General features: G+C 45.0%; 1 protein-coding gene across 1 annotated transcript in view; it reads right to left on the bottom strand.

Moving 5' to 3' along the window:
- Positions 1-19,341, bottom strand: part of LOC112241268 (plexin-A4) — a gene marked incomplete at its 5' end in the record, with an annotated part of 117,632 nt that overhangs the window by 15,239 nt on the left and 83,052 nt on the right. Inside the window, 3 exons of the mRNA XM_042316750.1 lie at positions 2,497-2,709; positions 8,898-9,067; positions 15,095-15,285. Coding sequence (XP_042172684.1) covers positions 2,497-2,709; positions 8,898-9,067; positions 15,095-15,285 — 574 coding nt within the window. The remainder of the gene's footprint in view (positions 1-2,496; positions 2,710-8,897; positions 9,068-15,094; positions 15,286-19,341) is intronic.

The raw sequence follows: 19,341 nt of genomic DNA, 5'->3' as shown, positions 1-19,341 counted from the left end.
AGCGCGATTGAAATCGAAAGGTTATTTCCTATTGAGCCCACATATGCAGGGTTTACTGTGAATGCAGTCTCAACTAACGTGGGAACACTGCCTGTACATTTCTATTGCACTGTAGCGCATGCTCTTCAGCGCTGTGGATTGGTCAAGTCCTTATGCTAAACTGTCTCATCCACATTTAAAGCAGCAAACAACCATAAGCAACCATCCTCTGAAGGGGACTAACTATAAGATAACCCATCTATATGTCACTGGGACTAACTATAAGATAACCCATCTATATGTCACTGGGACTAACTATAAGATAACCCATCTATATGTCACTGGGACTAACTATAAGATAACCCATCTATATATCACTGGGACTAACTATAAGATAACCCATCTATATATCACTGGGACTAACTATAAGATAACCCATCTATATATCACTGGGACTAACTATAAGATAACCCATCTATATATCACTGGGACTAACTATAAGATAACCCATCTATATGTCACTGGGACTAACTATAAGATAACCCATCTATATGTCACTGGGACTAACTATAAGATAAGCCATCTATATATCACTGGGACTAACTATAAGATAACCCATCTATATATCACTGGGACTAACTATAAGATAACCCATCTATATATCACTGGGACTAACTATAAGATAACCCATCTATATATCACTGGGACTAACTATAAGATAACCCATCTATATATCACTGGGACTAACTATAAGATAACCCATCTATAGATCACTGGGACTAACTATAAGATAACCCATCTATATGTCACTGGGACTAACTATAAGATAAGCCATTTATATATCACTGGGACTAACTATAAGATAACCCATCTATATATCACTGGGACTAACTATAAGATAACCCATCTATATATCACTGGGACTAACTAAAAGATAACCCATCTATATATCACTGGGACTAACTATAAGATAACCCATCTATATATCACTGGGACTAACTATAAGATAACCCATCTATAGATCACTGGGACTAACTATAAGATAACCCATCTATATATCACTGGGACTAACTATAAGATAACCCATCTATAGATCACTGGGACTAACTATAAGATAACCCATCTATATATCACTGGGACTAACTATAAGATAACCCATCTATAGATCACTGGGACTAACTATAAGATAACCCATCTATATATCACTGGGACTAACTATAAGATAACCCATCTATAGATCACTGGGACTAACTATAAGATAACCCATCTATAGATCACTGGGACTAACTATAAGATAACCCATCTATATATCACTGGGACTAACTATAAGATAACCCATCTATATATCACTGGGACTAACTATAAGATAACCCATCTATATATCACTGGGACTAACTATAAGATAACCCATCTATAGATCACTGGGACTAACTATAAGAGCAAATCAAATTGTATTCATCACATAAACAAGCGAGACTATATACAGGGGTATCGGTACAGAGTCAATGTGTGGGGGCACTGGTTAGTTGAGGTAATTGAGGTAATATGTACATGTAGGTGGAGTTAAAGTGACTATGCATAGATTATAAACAGAGGAGCAGCAGCGTAAAAGAGAGATCTGGGTAGCCCTTTGATTAGCTGTTCAGGAGTCTTATGGCTTGGGTGTAGAAGCTGTTCAGAAGCCTTTTGGGCCTCGACTTGGCGCTCCGGTACCACTTGCCGTGCGGTAGCAGAGAGAACAGTCTATGACTAGGGTGGCTGGAGCCTTGATCATATAGATCATGCACCGTTAATATAAAACACACAAGCACATGCTGACACACACACACACTGTCCCTGCACACATGCACACATACACTCAGCCTGATGAATCCAATCCTTGGGTTTCAGTCATACAGTACATACACATACAGTATATCCCTGTCCTGCGGCTAGCGCTGAGCACTAACACAGAAATACTTTGGGACCACTTCACAAGCCCATCTTTTATTCAGCACTCGACCACCGACCAAATAAATGTAATACAACTCTAATTTGGACAAATGACCACCACCACTGCTGTGCAGTAGTAATCTCCTAACTTCACACACACACACGGGTGTACCTGGGCAGGACAGAGAACTCACTGTGGCTCTCTGTGCCTGTCCCCCCTCTACCTCTCCAGCATTAGGAGGCACTGCCATCCATTCCCAGTGGGTTTTCATTTGGAGCCTCCTCCATGGCCCAGGGATCACAACACTACAGCCCTACTGTGTGTACTTATGAGACAGGGGGCAGACTACAGTCTATCAAGGATGTTTATGGACAAAATGGCTGGCACACATCTATAGGACGACAGAACCACATGATGAACTGTCCTCTCATGTTACACTCACATGTAGGTCTATATAGAAACTGGAAAAGAGAGAGAACTCCCCAAACCACCACCCCCCCCACCACACAAACACAGTGCACAAACTCCCCAAACCACCACCCCCCCCACCTCACAAACACACACCCATCCCATCATCCTCTCACCTCTCCACCCAGCTCTTGTAACTGGGGATATCCTTGGCATAGAGCAGCTTGTTGGAGGGGGAGTCCTTGCCCAGGCGGTGTTCTGAGGTAGAGCAGGAGTCCATGAAGGTCTGGGCCACCACAGACAGACAGGCGTCCGTGATGCTGCTCTTGTGGATGTCGAACACAAACTGGGGGTTCTTGATCACGTTCACCCAGAACCTCAGAGGTAGGCTATTGGGGAGAGACAGAGAGAGTTAGGGAATATCATGTCATCCTGGAACGTCAGAACCTTAGAGGTGGGCTATAGAGGAGACATCATGTAAACACAACACCCTGACCTTACAGGGGACAGAGAACTGTCTATTACCATAACATACACCAGGTACATTTCTAGGAATGCAACAACAAATGAAACAGAAGACATCGAGGTGATTTTCTACATTTAGACTTAAATAACAATCCTTGTTCAAATCCAAATCCAAGCAGATTACATCCCTGAACATACAACAACTCACATTGGTTAAAGCCAGCCGGTGGATGTGGTGGGTCTGAGCTAACACATTCAGTGGCAGAAGGGAATGAGGACCCATTCACTTTGCAATCTAGTACACGGCTTGTTGCTGATGCGTTCTATTTGACGTTTGCGCGATTTAATAAAGCCCTAATCTTAAAAGCAGGCAACGCCTGGGCTTCATGGTTTCCAGCTGTGTCTGGGGGCTTCACACCAACACGGTTCATATTGCCTTGTTTAGACATGCGGCCCATTCCATGCCTGTCTAGAATAATCAAAACACAAGTCTGTTTATTTGTTGGCCTTGGAACGAATGGAGGGAGGTAGCACAGGTGCTAGTGTGTGTTACGGATCAGGTGGTATAAAGACAGGACTGAGAATTGCTTAGATTTCCTTCCTTCTCTCTCTCTCTCTCATTAACTGGGCAGCATGGTTTTGGATGACGCGGCAAAAGCCAAACCGGCAAGACACTGCAGTCTAGAGGATGGACCGACTGTGTGTGCAACATCAGGGAGGAGAGAGAAAAAAACACAGAATCATTTGAATAACCCCTCTCCCGACATGTCCTACCCCCCCAACCTGCTGTACGACCTAACAAAAGAGGATTTGGTGAGGGAAACCTTGGCATTATGACTCTGAATTAATCTGGACGAATCTTCTGGGATTAGCGGACGGATCAAAGGATATTAACACCGCCGCGATGCAAGTCTTGATTGTCGTCAATCTGGCGCAGCTGGCCAATACTAGGTTAAGGTCTAGATGGTTTCCAAGGGGAAAGGTCAGATTTAAAGAGTCTCTTCACACGTTCCATTTCTGGGCCAGGTCCATAATGATATTTAGATTTCAGTGAATGTGACACAATACAGGTTTATCTGACAAACTATCACTAGGAGACGATAGAGAGCTGTGTTTGCATTGTGGCAATTGTTCTGCCAATACCTTCGTACAACCTAACTTTTCTCCAAACTGTAAAGCTTTTTCCCCAAACTGTAAAGCTTTTTCTCCATCCTGTAAAGCTTTTTCCCCATCCTGTAAAGCTTTTTCCCCAAACTGTAAAGCTTTTTCCCCAAACTGTAAAGCTTTTTCTCCATCCTGTAAAGCTTTTTCCCCATCCTGTAAAGCTTTTTCCCCAAACTGTAAAGCTTTTTCCCCATCCTGTAAAGCTTTTTCCCCAAACTGTAAAGCTTTTTCCCCAAACTGTAAAGCTTTTTCCCCAAACTGTAAAGCTTTTTCTCCATCCTGTAAAGCTTTTTCTCCAAACTGTAAAGCTTTTTCTCCATCCTGTAAAGCTTTTTCTCCATCCTGTAAAGCTTTTTCTCCATCCTGTAAAGCTTTTTCTCCATCCTGTAAAGCTTTTTCTCCAAACTGTAAAGCTTTTTCCCCATCCTGTAAAGCTTTTTCTCCATCCTGTAAAGCTTTTTCTCCAAACTGTAAAGCTTTTTCTCCATCCTGTAAAGCTTTTTCTCCAAACTGTAAAGCTTTTTCCCCAAACTGTAAAGCTTTTTCTCCATCCTGTAAACTTTTTCTCCATCCTGTAAAGCTTTTTCTCCATCCTGTAAAGCTTTTTCTCCAAACTGTAAAGCTTTTTCTCCATCCTGTAAAGCTTTTTCTCCATCCTGTAAAGCTTTTTCTCCATCCTGTAAAGCTTTTTCTCCATCCTGTAAAGCTTTTTCTCCATCCTGTAAAGCTTTTTCTCCAAACTGTAAAGCTTTTTCTCCATCCTGTAAAGCTTTTTCTCCAAACTGTAAAGCTTTTTCCCCAAACTGTAAAGCTTTTTCTCCAAACTGTAAAGTTTTTCTCCATCCTGTAAAGCTTTTTCTCCAAACTGTAAAGCTTTTTCCCCAAACTGTAAAGCTTTTTCTCCATCCTGTAAAGCTTTTTCTCCAAACTGTAAAGCTTTTTCTCCAAACTGTAAAGCTTTTTCTCCAAACTGTAAAGCTTTTTCTCCAAACTGTAAAGCTTTTTCTCCAAACTGTAAAGCTTTTTCTCCAAACTGTAAAGCTTTTTCTCCAAACTGTAAAGCTTTTTCTCCAAACTGTAAAGTTTTTCTCCAAACTGTAAAGCTTTTTCTCCAAACTGTAAAGCTTTTTCTCCAAACTGTAAAGCTTTTTCCCCAAACTGTAAAACCTTTCCCCAAGCTGTAAAGTATGTTATTCATACTGTGGTGTCCAGGATGGAAGCCCAGGCTAGACTGGCGGGTATGAATGAAGATCTGACTTCTGCCCAAGTGGTATTTGGTTATTGTGCAGCGTTACATTGATTGTTGTCTGTGGGGGCGTTTCATTGTCTTGGATGTTTGATCAGATATAACATATCCAATGAGTCCAACACACTGGGGTATATGGAGAGCAACTGTGCCCTTGGAATTCACATCTTCTGACATATTTTAAAGATGTTTCAATGCAGTTATGACACTGCTTTTTTCTTTACAAAGACGAAGCTAAAGTCTTCACTCAGATACTGAATGTGACTCTGATCTGTCAACGGTCAGTCAGACAGGAACAACCCTTTTACTCAGGGAAGGAGAGAGTGTACAGCACTGAGGCACGACAATGTTGTTGAACTTTGAGGTCAATGGTTTTTGTTTGGCATTTTGGGGTGAAGGATCAGTCTCTTTGTGGTTCCATTACCATCCAATCCCCCTAAAGTGACTTTGGGCTTCTTGAAAAGCACTTCAAATAAAATGTATTATCATTATGGTCATTGTCATGGCTAGTGAGTGTTGGCCTAGCTAACATCAGCAGGACGAATCCCTTGGTTTCCACAGAAAGACGACGGATTAAAAGTAAATATTGACCCAATATCCACAAATCAAATCAAACAACAGTGTAATCTTGGATCAATACTGATCCATGGTTCTGGTACTCATACTGGAGCCTGTATTTCAGGCTGGGTAGAAGTAGAATGTAATGTCTATATGGAGAATGTGATTTAGTGTAATATCACTGTAACATCTCCGTTGTCAACCTTCAGAGGGATGTGTCTTCCTGTCTGCTGCTGTCATTGGGAGAGTGTGGTGGGTTTATGTGATTAAGGACACAGATGAGTTGTGTGTGCTGTGCAATGTGGGCATGTGTGTGCCAGTCTGCTCTAGAAGCTGGTCATTAAAACGCTGCTTGCTGAAGGGACACACACTGAAGAAAGAGGATGAGAGGGAGATGTCGACACACTGAATGCTGATCCAAAAGATACCATCTGGAGGAGCTCTAGGAGTCTGACTCAAACACACACACACACACACACACACAGAGATGCAGAAAGGCATGCACTCGCACAGGTATTTAAACAGATGCACAATGCATGAACACACACACCACAAACGCTCTCTCTCTCAAACCATTAGTAATGAGGAGGGCAAGTAAAGGTCATATGCTGGGGGACAGAGGAGGCAGGTGGGAGGAGCTATAGGAGGATGGGCTCATTGTAATGGCTGGAATGGAATCCATGGAACAGAGTCAAACATGTGGTTTCCATGTGGTTGATATGTTTGGTACCATTTCATGTATTCCATTCCAGCTATTATAATGAGCCCGTCCTCCTATAGCTCCTCCCACCAGCTGTGGGATGATTACACAGTCAACCATGGGGAATGATTACACAGTCAACCATGGTGGATGATCACACAGTCAACCATGGTGGATGATCACACAGTCAACCATGGTGGATGATCACACAGTCAACCATGGTGGATGATCACACAGTCAACCATGGTGGATGATCACACAGTCAACCATGGTGGATGAATACACAGTCAACCATGGTGGATGATCACACAGTCAACCATGGTGGATGATTACACAGTCAACCATGGTGGATGAATACACAGTCAACCATGGTGGATGATTACACAGTCAACCATGGTGGATGATTACACAGTCAACCATGGTGGATGAATACACAGTCAACCATGGTGGATGATCACACAGTCAACCATGGTGGATGATCACACAGTCAACCATGGTGGATGATTACACAGTCAACCACGGTGGATGATCACACAGTCAACCATGGTGGATGATTACACAGTCAACCATGGTGGATGATCACACAGTCAACCACGGTGGATGATCACACAGTCAACCATGCACTAGACTGAGTGATGATGAAAGGTCTGTCTGTCAGAGGCTCTTCCTGTACCAGCCTGCTTCTGGGAATCAAACAATATGGCTGACAGGAAAATAGACTATTATCGACCCCTAAACAAATAAAAACTGCCTTTAATGAGGAACTATTATACCTACGCCTCACATTAATTTAGTCTACTAACATGGTCTACATACAGTATCTATGAATAACTGCAGCACAGAAAATAGTCTAGACTCTCACCCAGAGACATGACAATGACAGGATGGTTTCTTGGAAACCACACACAGCTGTGTGTCTCTCAATTTCAATCTCAGGTTAGGATGGATTATTTCAATCTATCTCTGCTGCTGGAGAATTACACAGGACAGAGAATAATCTGGTTTGAAGGATATGTCCCCACTGCTTGGTGTAGAACAGGGGACTTGGTGCTCTGAGCTGGCTGGGTGCAGAAGGCACTGCTTGGTGTAGAACAGGGGACATGGTGCTCTGAGCTGGCTTGGTGCAGAAGGCACTGCTTGGTGTAGAACAGGGGACATGGTGCTCTGAGCTGGCTGGGTGCAGAAGGCACTGCTTGGTGTAGAACAGGGGACATGGTGCTCTGAGCTGGCTTGGTGCAGAAGGCACTGCTTGGTGTAGAACAGGGGACATGGTGCTCTGAGCTGGCTGGGTGCAGAAGGCACTGCTTGGTGTAGAACAGGGGACATGGTGCTCTGAGCTGGCTGGGTACAGAAGGCACTGCTTGGTGTAGAACAGGGGACATGGTGCTCTGAGCTGGCTGGGTGCAGAAGGCACTGCTTGGTGTAGAAAAGGGGACATGGTGCTCTGAGCTGGCTGGGTGCAGAAGGCACTAAGCGTTGTGTAAGCGTTACCAGTGTGTTATGATAAAGGACTGTTTAACGTTTCCCCTCTTGCTAGAGTGATTCCATTAATGTCTATTGTAAGAGCGACCTACAGAGCTCTTGGAAAACACTTAACACGCTCTTTTGCAAATGGTGCAATAACGCAGACACTGGGAAGGATACAAATTAGGACCATGAAGTAAATAGTCTCTCTTTCCCCCTCTCTCTCCACTCTCCTCCGGCCGACTGCCCCACAAATCAATTCCCAGCCCCATGGTCCTTTGGGCCGGAGCTGAGTGATGCATGATGGGACCATGGCGAAGGCCAGGGGCTAATGAGTTATTAGCGTGGTGTTTAACTCCCACTGAGTCCATTTCCTCTTCTCCTCCACCCCCTCCTCTCCTCCTCTCTTCCTCTCTCCCTCCTCTCCTCCTCTCCTCCACCCCCTCCTCTCCTCCTCTCTTCCTCTCTCCCTCATTCTAATCCACTCCAGGTTATTTAACCCTGCCACCCCTTCAGGAGGGGGACACAGGTCTAAATTAATCAGAGGATATTCATTTGGAGTCCACTTCCTTCACCTAGCCTCCCCTGGTTTCCTTGCCCTGGCGACTACGGGCGGCTCGTTCCCGGTCGGTCACCATGGTAATGTCAGAGCTGGCTGCCCTGATTGGTTGCCTGTGGGATTAGCTCTTCGTCATTGGATTTAATGAAGATTGTTCACACACTCCATGGTTCATTCAGTAGGCATGGTGGTGGTGGTGGAGCAGGGAGACATATTTAGGGCAGTGCCATCTTCTCTCTGATAAACTTCTGTGTGTATATGTGTGTGTGTGTGTATATACACAAGAGTGTACATGTGCCTGTGTTTCTACCCATGTGTGTGTGTGTGTGTGTGTGTGTGGAGGGGGGTTGCCGTACACTTCCAATGTTAACCTGTTTTAGCACAGTACACAGTAAAACAACAGAAAAGGCCAGTGTCTCACCAGTTGCTCTTCCATGTGTGTCTGACATGCGGGTCATGGATGCTGTGCTTGTCAGCCTGCTCATCCAGGAAGTCAAACATGTACTTGATGGCCAGGGGCAGGGCGCTGCCTCGGTGGGCCGTGCTGAAGATGGTCTCAAACAGGTCGTCCACAAACTTCTGTAAAGTGCCCTGTGGAAGCAGAGAGATCAGCAGTGAGCGACAGACAACACACACAGAGACAGAGAGAATGGCGACAGGTGTCTGCAACACTGGTATCAGACACATCGGTATCAGACACATCGGTATCAGACACATCGGTATCAGACACATCGGTATCAGACACATCGGTATCAGACACATCGGTATCAGACACATCGGTATCAGACACATCGGTATCAGACACATCGGTATCAGACACATCGGTATCAGACAGACATCGGTATCAGACACATCGGTATCAGACACATCGGTATCAGACACATCGGTATCAGACACATCGGTATCAGACACATCGGTATCAGACACATCGGTATCAGACACATGGTATCAGACACATCAGGTATCAGACAGACACATCGGTATCAGACACATCGGTATCAGACACATCGGTATCAGACACATCGGTATCAGACACATCGGTATCAGACACATCGGTATCAGACACATCGGTATCAGACACATCGGTATCAGACACATCGGTATCAGACACATCGGTATCAGACACATCGGTATCAGACATATCGGGAACACTTTACTTGACACCCAGTGTCAACATGTTATGACACAGTCATAACCATGTCATAACAGCTGACATAACTTGTCATAACCTGTCATAATATGGTTATAACACTGTCAAGACCAATATATTTACACCTGTTGTGACATATATTGGGTCATTTTATGGCTGGTTATAACACCTACATAAGAGTGTCAAAACACACATTTATTCAAATGAGTTTTTTCCCTGACAAGTTTTAAAGTTTGTTTCTTAAATCCTTTGTTGTTGTGAATTCTTTACATTCATCTTTTATTCATCATATTTTAAATAACGTGTAGAAAATACACTTTATGAGACTGTCAAGAAGCATTATGACCATCCTGTCACTTTACTTGGACTAAGAAGATACACCTTGACACTCAAGAAGCATTATGACATCATAATCATATAAGTCACATATAAGTCAGGCCATCTGTCAAAAAGAGGGTGTCTTGTCCTGCTCCTGAAATCTCCTTTTGCATTCATCCCAGTCATCAGAAACAGAGTATTGGGGCAGGTGCATGTCTGGCATCAATTTGTGTGCAATTACAATGATCATTTAATATGGTCAATAAAATCAAATGAAATACTTAGGCTATGATGTAATGGAATGTTTTTCCTTGTGTGGTAGGTTTGGTGACACTTATGTAGGTGTCATAACCAGCCATAAAATAACACAATATATGTCACAACAGGTCAAAAGATGTCATGAGGGTTATGACGGTATTATAACAGGTTATGACACGTCACGTCAGATATTATGACATGGTTATGACACTTTACGTCAGATATTATGACATGGTTATGACCGTGTCATAACGTGTTCTGACGCTGGGTGTCAAGTGTTACCGACGCATCAAACTCATGGTTTCCATGGTTTCCATGTGTTTGATACCATTCCATTCACTACATTCCATCCATTATTATGAGCCATCCTCCCCTCACCAGCCTCCGGTGGTGTGTGCGTCTGACTGCGAGTGGGTTTTATCCTGTGTATCTGATGGTGTTTCCAGATGTGTTTTTCTCTCTCTCTCTCTGGTCCTAAATCTCTGGGCTTTGATGGGAAATTGTTTTTTCACAGTTCACTTTTAATAATATCTGGGAACAGGAGGTGCATCTCCTAAGCCTCTGTGTGTGGAGGGATTAGCTCACACACTGCACCATTGACCCTAATTTGATTTAATGTTCTCGTCTTTAAGGAGGAGAGAAGAGAGAGAACGAGATAGATAGAAAGAGAAAATCTAATCCACTTGTAAGGAATGAGCTGATAGAATGCGAGGGGGAGAAGAGAGGAGAGGACAGAATGAAGAAAAGCGACAGTGAGGGAAGCCTATCTGGAAAGAGCCACAAGCACGCAGTGTGTCAGATGAGGTGTGCACAAGCGGCAAATAAAAATCCCAATTTGGGTGGAGCGGTGACTGAGTCAGAGAGGAGAGAGGGAGGGGGGCGTGAGGAGAATCCAGTTAGCTGACAATCACAGCCGTGATTCTACCATGTCCCACATTTCTGACAGCTTATCATTTGCCTATGAAGATGAAAATATACATTTCTTCCTCAAACCCTGTGTAGTCATGGGGACCGTTTAGTGGCAGGGAGGCTGTTATACATGTAGTGTGTGTGTGTGTGTGTGTGTCTGTGTGTTATACGTGTGTATGTGAGTGTTTGTGAGTAAGGAATCCCACAGACAGTGGGATAGTCCTTCATCTTCACAGTCATGATAGTCCTTCATCTGTCCCCTGAGAGCACAAGCTGCCATTACAGCCCACTGAAAACACACACACACACACACACACACACACACACACACACACACACACACACACACACACACACACACACACACACACACACACACACACACACACACACACACACACACACACACACACACACACACACAGAGAGAAACCTGGCCCATCATTACACTGCACTTTAAAGACAATGTGTAATCTAGAATTTAGCCTCACAGACAGTGCTGCCTGCACCAGAACTACCCTGTCATTTAGGATGAGGACAGACAGTGTTTCCTGCATCAGAACTACCCTGTCATTTAGGATGAGGACAGACAGTGTTGCCTGCATTAGAACTACCCTGTCATTTAGGATGAGGACAGACAGTGTTTTCTGCATCAGAACTACCCTGTCATTTAGGATGAGGACAGACAGTGTTTTCTGCATCAGAACTACCCTGTCATTTAGGATGAGGACAGACAGTGTTGCCTGCATCAGAACTACCCTGTCATTTAGGATGAGGACAGACAGTGTTGCCTGCATCAGAACTACCCTGTCATTTAGGATGAGGACAGACAGTGTTGCCTGCATTAGAACTACCCTGTCATTTAGGATGAGGACAGACAGTGTTGCCTGCATCAGAACTACCCTGTCATTTAGGATGAGGACAGACAGTGTTGCCTGCATCAGAACTACCCTGTCATTTAGGATGAGGACAGACAGTGTTGCCTGCATCAGAACTACCCTGTCATTTAGGATGAGGACAGACAGTGTTGCCTGCATCAGAACTACCCTGTCATTTAGGATGAGGACAGACAGTGTTGCCTGCATCAGAACTACCCTGTCATTTAGGATGAGGACAGACAGTGTTGTCTGCATCAGAACTACCCTGTCATTTAGGATGAGGACAGACAGTGTTGCCTGCATCAGAATACCCTGTCATTTAGGATGAGGACAGACAGTGTTGCCTGCATCAGAACTACCCTGTCATTTAGGATGAGGACAGACAGTGTTGCCTGCATCAGAACTACCCTGTCATTTAGGATGAGGACAGACAGTGTAGCCTGCATCAGAACTACCCTGTCATTTAGGATGAGGACAGACAGTGTTGCCTGCATCAGAACTACCCTGTCATTTAGGATGAGGACAGACAGTGTTGCCTGCATCAGAACTACCCTGTCATTTAGGATGAGGACAGACAGTGTTGCCTGCATCAGAACTACCCTGTCATTTAGGATGAGGACAGACAGTGTTGCCTGCATCAGAACTACCCTGTCATTTAGGATGAGGACAGACAGTGTTGCCTGCATCAGAACTACCCTGTCATTTAGGATGAGGACAGACAGTGTTGCCTGCATCAGAACTACCCTGTCATTTAGGATGAGGACAGACAGTGTTGCCTGCATCAGAACTACCCTGTCATTTAGGATGAGGACAGACAGTGTTGCCTGCATCAGAACTACCCTGTCATTTAGGATGAGGACAGACAGTGTTGCCTGCATCAGAACTACCCTGTCATTTAGGATGAGGACAGACAGTGTTGCCTGCATCAGAACTACCCTGTCATTTAGGATGAGGACAGACAGTGTTTTCTGCATCAGAACTACCCTGTCATTTAGGATGAGGACAGACAGTGTTTTCTGCATCAGAACTACCCTGTCATTTAGGATGAGGACAGACAGTGTTGCCTGCATCAGAACTACCCTGTCATTTAGGATGAGGACAGACAGTGTTGCCTGCATCAGAACTACCCTGTCATTTAGGATGAGGACAGACAGTGTTGCCTGCATCAGAACTACCCTGTCATTTAGGATGAGGACAGACAGTGTTGCCTGCATCAGAACTACCCTGTCATTTTGGATGAGGACAGACAGTGTTGCCTGCATCAGAACTACCCTGTCATTTAGGATGAGGACAGACAGTGTTGCCTGCATCAGAACTACCCTGTCATTTAGGATGAGGACAGACAGTGTTGCCTGCATCAGAACTACCCTGTCATTTAGGATGAGGACAGACAGTGTTGCCTGCATCAGAACTACCCTGTCATTTAGGATGAGGACAGACAGTGTTGCCTGCTTCAGAACTACCCTGTCATTTAGGATGAGGACAGACAGTGTTGCCTGCATCAGAACTACCCTGTCATTTAGGATGAGTGGAAAGAAAACAAAACAACAAAGACTGAGTGGGTGAAGGGTTGTTGGTGTTGCCACAAACAGAGAGAGAGACAGAGACAGAGGAAAAGAGGAATAGAGAACGCAATCAAGAAATAAGCCCTTTGCCCCCCCATCAGAGTGACACTGATGGACCTAAAATGGGGAACGTCAGTGCTGGGCCGACCGACGGTATTTACTGGTGAGGTGAAAGTCAAACGTAGTCAATTACAGGGCTGTCGGCACAGTCATACCTCAACAAGAGAGATGGACCCCAAGATAAACTGATTACTTCACAAAAACACTCCATCTGTAAAGATGACACGCCGTCACTGCATCGCATTCCCCCCTGACCAGGGTCATCACAGGTAAATAGAGCATTGCTCAGTGTGTGTGTTATGTGTGTGTGTGTGTGTGTGTGTGTGTGGGGGGGGAGGGGGTATATGTGTTGTGTGGGTGTGTGTCAGTTTGTGTGTTTGTCAAACACACTTTTTGGGAATGTTTGAGTATATATACTGTGTGTGTGTGTGTGTGTGTGTGTGTGTGTGTGTGTGTTTGAATGACTGAGTGTTTTTGTCTGTCTTAGCGTGTTAGATTGTGGCTCTGGTACATGTGCTTCATAGAGAGAGTGTTGCCATATTCATTACACAGCTCCACAGTGACTGCTCACTGCCAATCACAGCACACGCCAGAGAAATGACAGACAACACTCACTCTCCATATCTCTGTTGCCTCCTCAGCCATCTCTGCCAACAACTCTGTTGATGAGTGTGTGTGTGTGTGTGTGTGTGTGTGTGTGTGTGTGTGTGTGTGTGTGTGTGTGTGTGTGTGTGTGTGTGTGTATGTGTGTGTGTGTGTGTGTGTGTGTGTGTGTGAATCCTGCCACTAAGCACTCCCATTACAAATCCAGAAAACCAGGCGGAGTGTTGTCTGTCTGAACCACAACACAAAGAGCATGGAATGGTCACACCACCAACACCACACTCCAGGACCCTCCCTCCCTCCCCTCCCTCCCCCTCCCCTCCCTCCCCCCCCTCCCTCTCCCCTTCCCCCCCCCTCTCCCCTTCCTCCCCCTCCCTCCCTCCCTCCCTCCCTCTCCTCCCCCCTCCCTCCCCCTCTCTCCCCTCTCTCCCCCTCCCTCCCTCTCTCTCTCCCCTCCCTCTCTACCCCACCCCCCTCCCTCCCTCCCTCCCCTCCCTCTCTGGAAGAAAGCATGTGTGATGTAAAGGAGGTGCATCATTAGCAAGTGGATTGGTAATTCCCATTGAGCAGTGGGATCAAAGTCACGATTCCCTCCAAACCAAATGAACTGATTTTCTGAGGGGCAATAGCGCCCTGGCATGCTCAAAGAGACTCATTTTACGGCTATTTCCATTTCTGTTTTTCACCAGATAACATCTCTGTCCACAGAAAAAGCCTTTACAGGTTGTACCTTTGTGTGTCACCTCTATCATTAGATATGCTGCTGAGGTCTGAAAGACAATATACATCTACATATTTTCACTTAGGTCTCAGAGTCTACAGGGGATGAGGAATAATATAATATTTGAATAATGTGTGCATTCGTGTGATAACTCACCTTAGTGGCCAGCAGCCTGGTCAGGTATATCTCAGAGACCATTTTGGAGCCGCGATCTCCCTCCTTCTGGTCTCCGTGTTCGTGGTTCTTTACCAGGTGCCACACTTTGACCCCGCTCTCCAGGTCGGGCGTGATCATGGGCGTGCGCGAGCGCAGGCTGTCGGGGCTCCCTGTGTACTTGATCATGTTCTCTGTGGAACATAAAGAACAACATCAGAATATGACACAGAGATGAAGCAGAAACCAATGGACATACTGTAACAGACTATGGAAATATAACATGATCAGCACAGACATAGTATAGACGTTGTAGCCGCGGGAAGATGTTTGGGGGTGGGGGTGCTGCGTTTCTTTCGCCAAACGGTGTGGCAAAAAAACATCTTGGTGAAATATTTTTTGAGGTCTGCGTTACAGACGGCTATATCGGTCTGCTCATACAGGACTTTTGAATTAGTTTGTATTATTTGGTGGTGCTACAGCACCCTCAGCCTCCCTACTTCCCGCGGATATGGTGCAGAGTAGAGAGAGACAACACACCTAACAGAGGGGATGTGTAAAGAAAACATCTGAGCCAGCACAGTACTGTTCAGGTCGCCGCGATCCAGTGAAAATGGTCAGAGACCACAACATAGACAAAACACACAAAAAGACAGACGCCACACAAACCAAAGACAGACAAAACAAAATACAGGGGGGGTCAAGCCACACTACACAGGTATTCTAAAGGATACTACACAGGTATTCTAAAGGATACTACATGGGTATTCTAAAGGATACTAAAGGATACTACACAGGTATTCTAAAGGATACTACACAGGTATTCTAAATGATACTACACAGGTATTCTAAAGGATACTACACAGGTATTCTAAAGGATACTACACAGGTATTCTAAATGATACTACACAGGTATTCTAAAGGATACTACACAGGTATTCTAAAGGATACTACACAGGTATTCTAAAGGATACTACACAGGTATTCTAAAGGATACTACACAGGTATTCTAAAGGATACTACACAGGTATTCTAAAGGATACTACACAGGTATTCTAAAGGATACTACACAGGTATTCTAAAGGATTCTACACAGGTATTCTAAAGGATACTACACAGGTATTCTAAAGGATACTACACAGGTATTCTAAAGGATTCTAAAGGATACAAAGTCAAATAAGCCAAATTCAGTCAAGTAGTTTATCTGGGATCAGTTAGAAGCTTCAAACTACCGAGACTTTGAGATTGGACATTAACTTTTACAACAGCGTGTACGTGGTTCATTTTTCATGCCGTCTTTTTCTCTCAGGAGGTAGAATACACCTTGGCACAACTCACGGACACAAAATCGAACAGGTGTATGGCGAGATGAAATATTCATATGCCCTCCCCATTTGACGAGAGTGGCGATGACATTCAAAAACACTCCGGCTCGATGAATGTTTACACAGTCTGAAAATAATTGATCAGTAGGACTGTTGGTCGAGGGAGAGGACGGTGAAATAAAGTGTGTTTTTGCCAAGGCAGATGCTGCAGAAATCAATTTGTCCTTCCAGAGAGAAATGCAGGAAGAGTGAATGATGGAGGGAGAGAGGAAGAGAGGAGAGGAGAGGGAGGGGTAAAGTACTAGAGAGAAAAAGCAGGTAAAGTGTGTGTGTGCATATTGACTCCTGGAACTTGACTGACTTGGAATGATTGAAGTGTGTGTGTGAGCGTGTGTGTGTGCGTGCGTGTGTGTGAGTGTGTGTGAGAATGCGTGTGTGTGTGTGTGTGAGCATGCGTGTGTGTGAGCGTGTCTGTGTGTGAGCATGTGTGTGTGTGAGCGTGTGTGTGTGTGAGCGTGTGTGTGTGAGTGTGTGTGAGCGTGTGTGAGCATGCGTGTGTGTGTGCATGTGTGAGCGTGAGTGTGCGTGTGTGTGCGCGTGTGTGTGTGCGCGTGCGTGTGTAATAATAAAGTGGTGGGTGTCTCCCAGAGTGTTATTGAGTGTGCTGGTGTAATAGGGCGTGATGACACGTTCGGTGGAGTGGAAGGAGTTCCTAGAAGGAGCGCTCCACACACACACAGTCCTGAAATACTACCATACTGACATATCACACAGGAGTTTTGATTAAGAAAGGAAGCTCTCTCTCTCTCCCCATCACTTTCTGCCTTCTCCTTCCATCCCTCTCTCCCCTACTTCCTTTTCACCTTTCTCCCTCCCTGTTCCTCTTCATCTTTCTCTTTACCCCTCTTCTTCTTCATCATCCCTCCTCCTCTCTCCACCTTCCTCATTTTCTCTCACTAACTTTCTCCCTCCCTCTCCCCCTCTCCTTTGGCTCCATTAGAATCATCCTCTCTTCTCCTCAGTGCCTCTCCATTGTGATCAGTCCAGTTCAAAGTCCCCCCCCCCCTCCATGTCTCAAGTGGCTCTGGCATCGTTTGAAGTCAATTCCCCAACTAAGTCAAGAGATGTGTGACATTCTGTCTTCCTCCATCTCTCTCTCTCTCCCATCCTGTTCCCTCTCTTTCTCTTTCACACTCACCCTCCTTTTTCTTTGGTCTAATTTGAGTGGAGGAACGGAGGCGAGGCGGTGAGATGGCGTATGGAGATGAGGTGCTAGCTGGCTAATAAAGTCGTCATTTGATGTGTCTGGAGTGTTTGAGTCCGGGCAGCGCTGCCTTTGATCAGGGTTTGATTTGATGGCTTCTTCTCAGGTTCAAGAGAACACAGGGCCGGACCAAGACAGTCACTGCTAGATGGGACACTGTCTGTCTGCATCCCAAATGGTACGCTATTCCCCATCTAGTTCATCATATTCCCCATGGGGCTCTGGTCCAAAGTAGTGCACTATATAGGGAGCAGGGTGCCATTTGGGACACAGTTTCTGTCTCCAGTCCCAGGGGGGAGGAAAGTGCAAACTGCAAATGCACTCTTTCTTCTCTTCCCTCTCTTTGTTCTCTCTTTGTTAGTCTGTTAAATTCCCTGCTCTCTAATCTTGTTATCCTGTCTCCTGGGCTCAGTTCTGTCCCTCTTCTCCTCTGGGGCTTTGTCACTATTACTAAGGTGTAACAGCACATATTGGCTAATATATAGAAGACTTTACTATGTGTTCAGGTATTGCTAATAATGGAAGACTTTACTATGTGTTCAGGTATTGCTAATAGTGGCTAATGTATGGAAGACTTTACTATTTTTTTTTTATTTTTTTTATTTCACCTTTATTTAACCAGGTAGGCCAGTTGAGAACAAGTTCTCATTTGCAACTGCGACCTGGCCAAGATAAAGCATAGCAGTGTGAGCAGACAACACAGAGTTACACATGGAATAAACAATTAACAAGTCAATAACACAGTAGAAAACAAAGGGGGGAGTCTATATACAATGTGTGCAAAAGGCATGAGGAGGTAGGCGAATAATTACAATTTTGCAGATTAACACTGGAGTGATAAATGATCAGATGGTCATGTACAGGTAGAGATATTGGTGTGCAAAAGAGCAAGTAAATAAATAAAAACAGTATGGGGATGAGGTAGGTGAAAATGGGTGGGCTATTTACCAATAGACTATGTACAGCAGCAGCGATCGGTTAGCTGCTCAGATAGCTGATGTTTGAAGTTGGTGAGGGAGATAAAAGTCTCCAACTTCAGCGATTTTTGCAATTCGTTCCAGTCACAGGCAGCAGAGTACTGGAACGAAAGGCGGCCAAATGAGGTGTTGGCTTTAGGGATGATCAGTGAGATACACCTGCTGGAGCGCGTGCTACGGATGGGTGTTGCCATCGTGACCAGTGAACTGAGATAAGGCGGAGCTTTACCTAGCATGGACTTGTAGATGACCTGGAGCCAGTGGGTCTGGCGACGAATATGTAACGAGGGCCAGCCGACTAGAGCATACAGGTCGCAGTGGTGGGTGGTATAAGGTGCTTTAGTGACAAAACGGATGGCACTGTGATAGACTGCATCCAGTTTGCTGAGTAGAGTGTTGGAAGCCATTTTGTAGATGACATCGCCGAAGTCGAGGATCGGAAGGATAGTCAGTTTTACTAGGGTAAGCTTGGCGGCGTGAGTGAAGGAGGCTTTGTTACGGAATAGAAAGCCGACTCTTGATTTGATTTTCGATTGGAGATGTTTGATATGAGTCTGGAAGGAGAGTTTGCAGTCTAGCCAGACACCTAGGTACTTATAGATGTCCACATATTCAAGGTCGGAACCATCCAGGGTGGTGATGCTAGTCGGGCATGCGGGTGCAGGCAGCGATCGGTTGAAAAGC

This window comes from Oncorhynchus tshawytscha, unplaced genomic scaffold (genome assembly GCF_018296145.1).
Source record: "Oncorhynchus tshawytscha isolate Ot180627B unplaced genomic scaffold, Otsh_v2.0 Un_contig_4562_pilon_pilon, whole genome shotgun sequence".
NCBI lineage: Eukaryota > Metazoa > Chordata > Actinopteri > Salmoniformes > Salmonidae > Oncorhynchus > Oncorhynchus tshawytscha.
The sequence above is the reverse complement of the archived record's forward strand: the minus strand, read 5'-3'. Positions and strand labels throughout refer to the sequence as shown.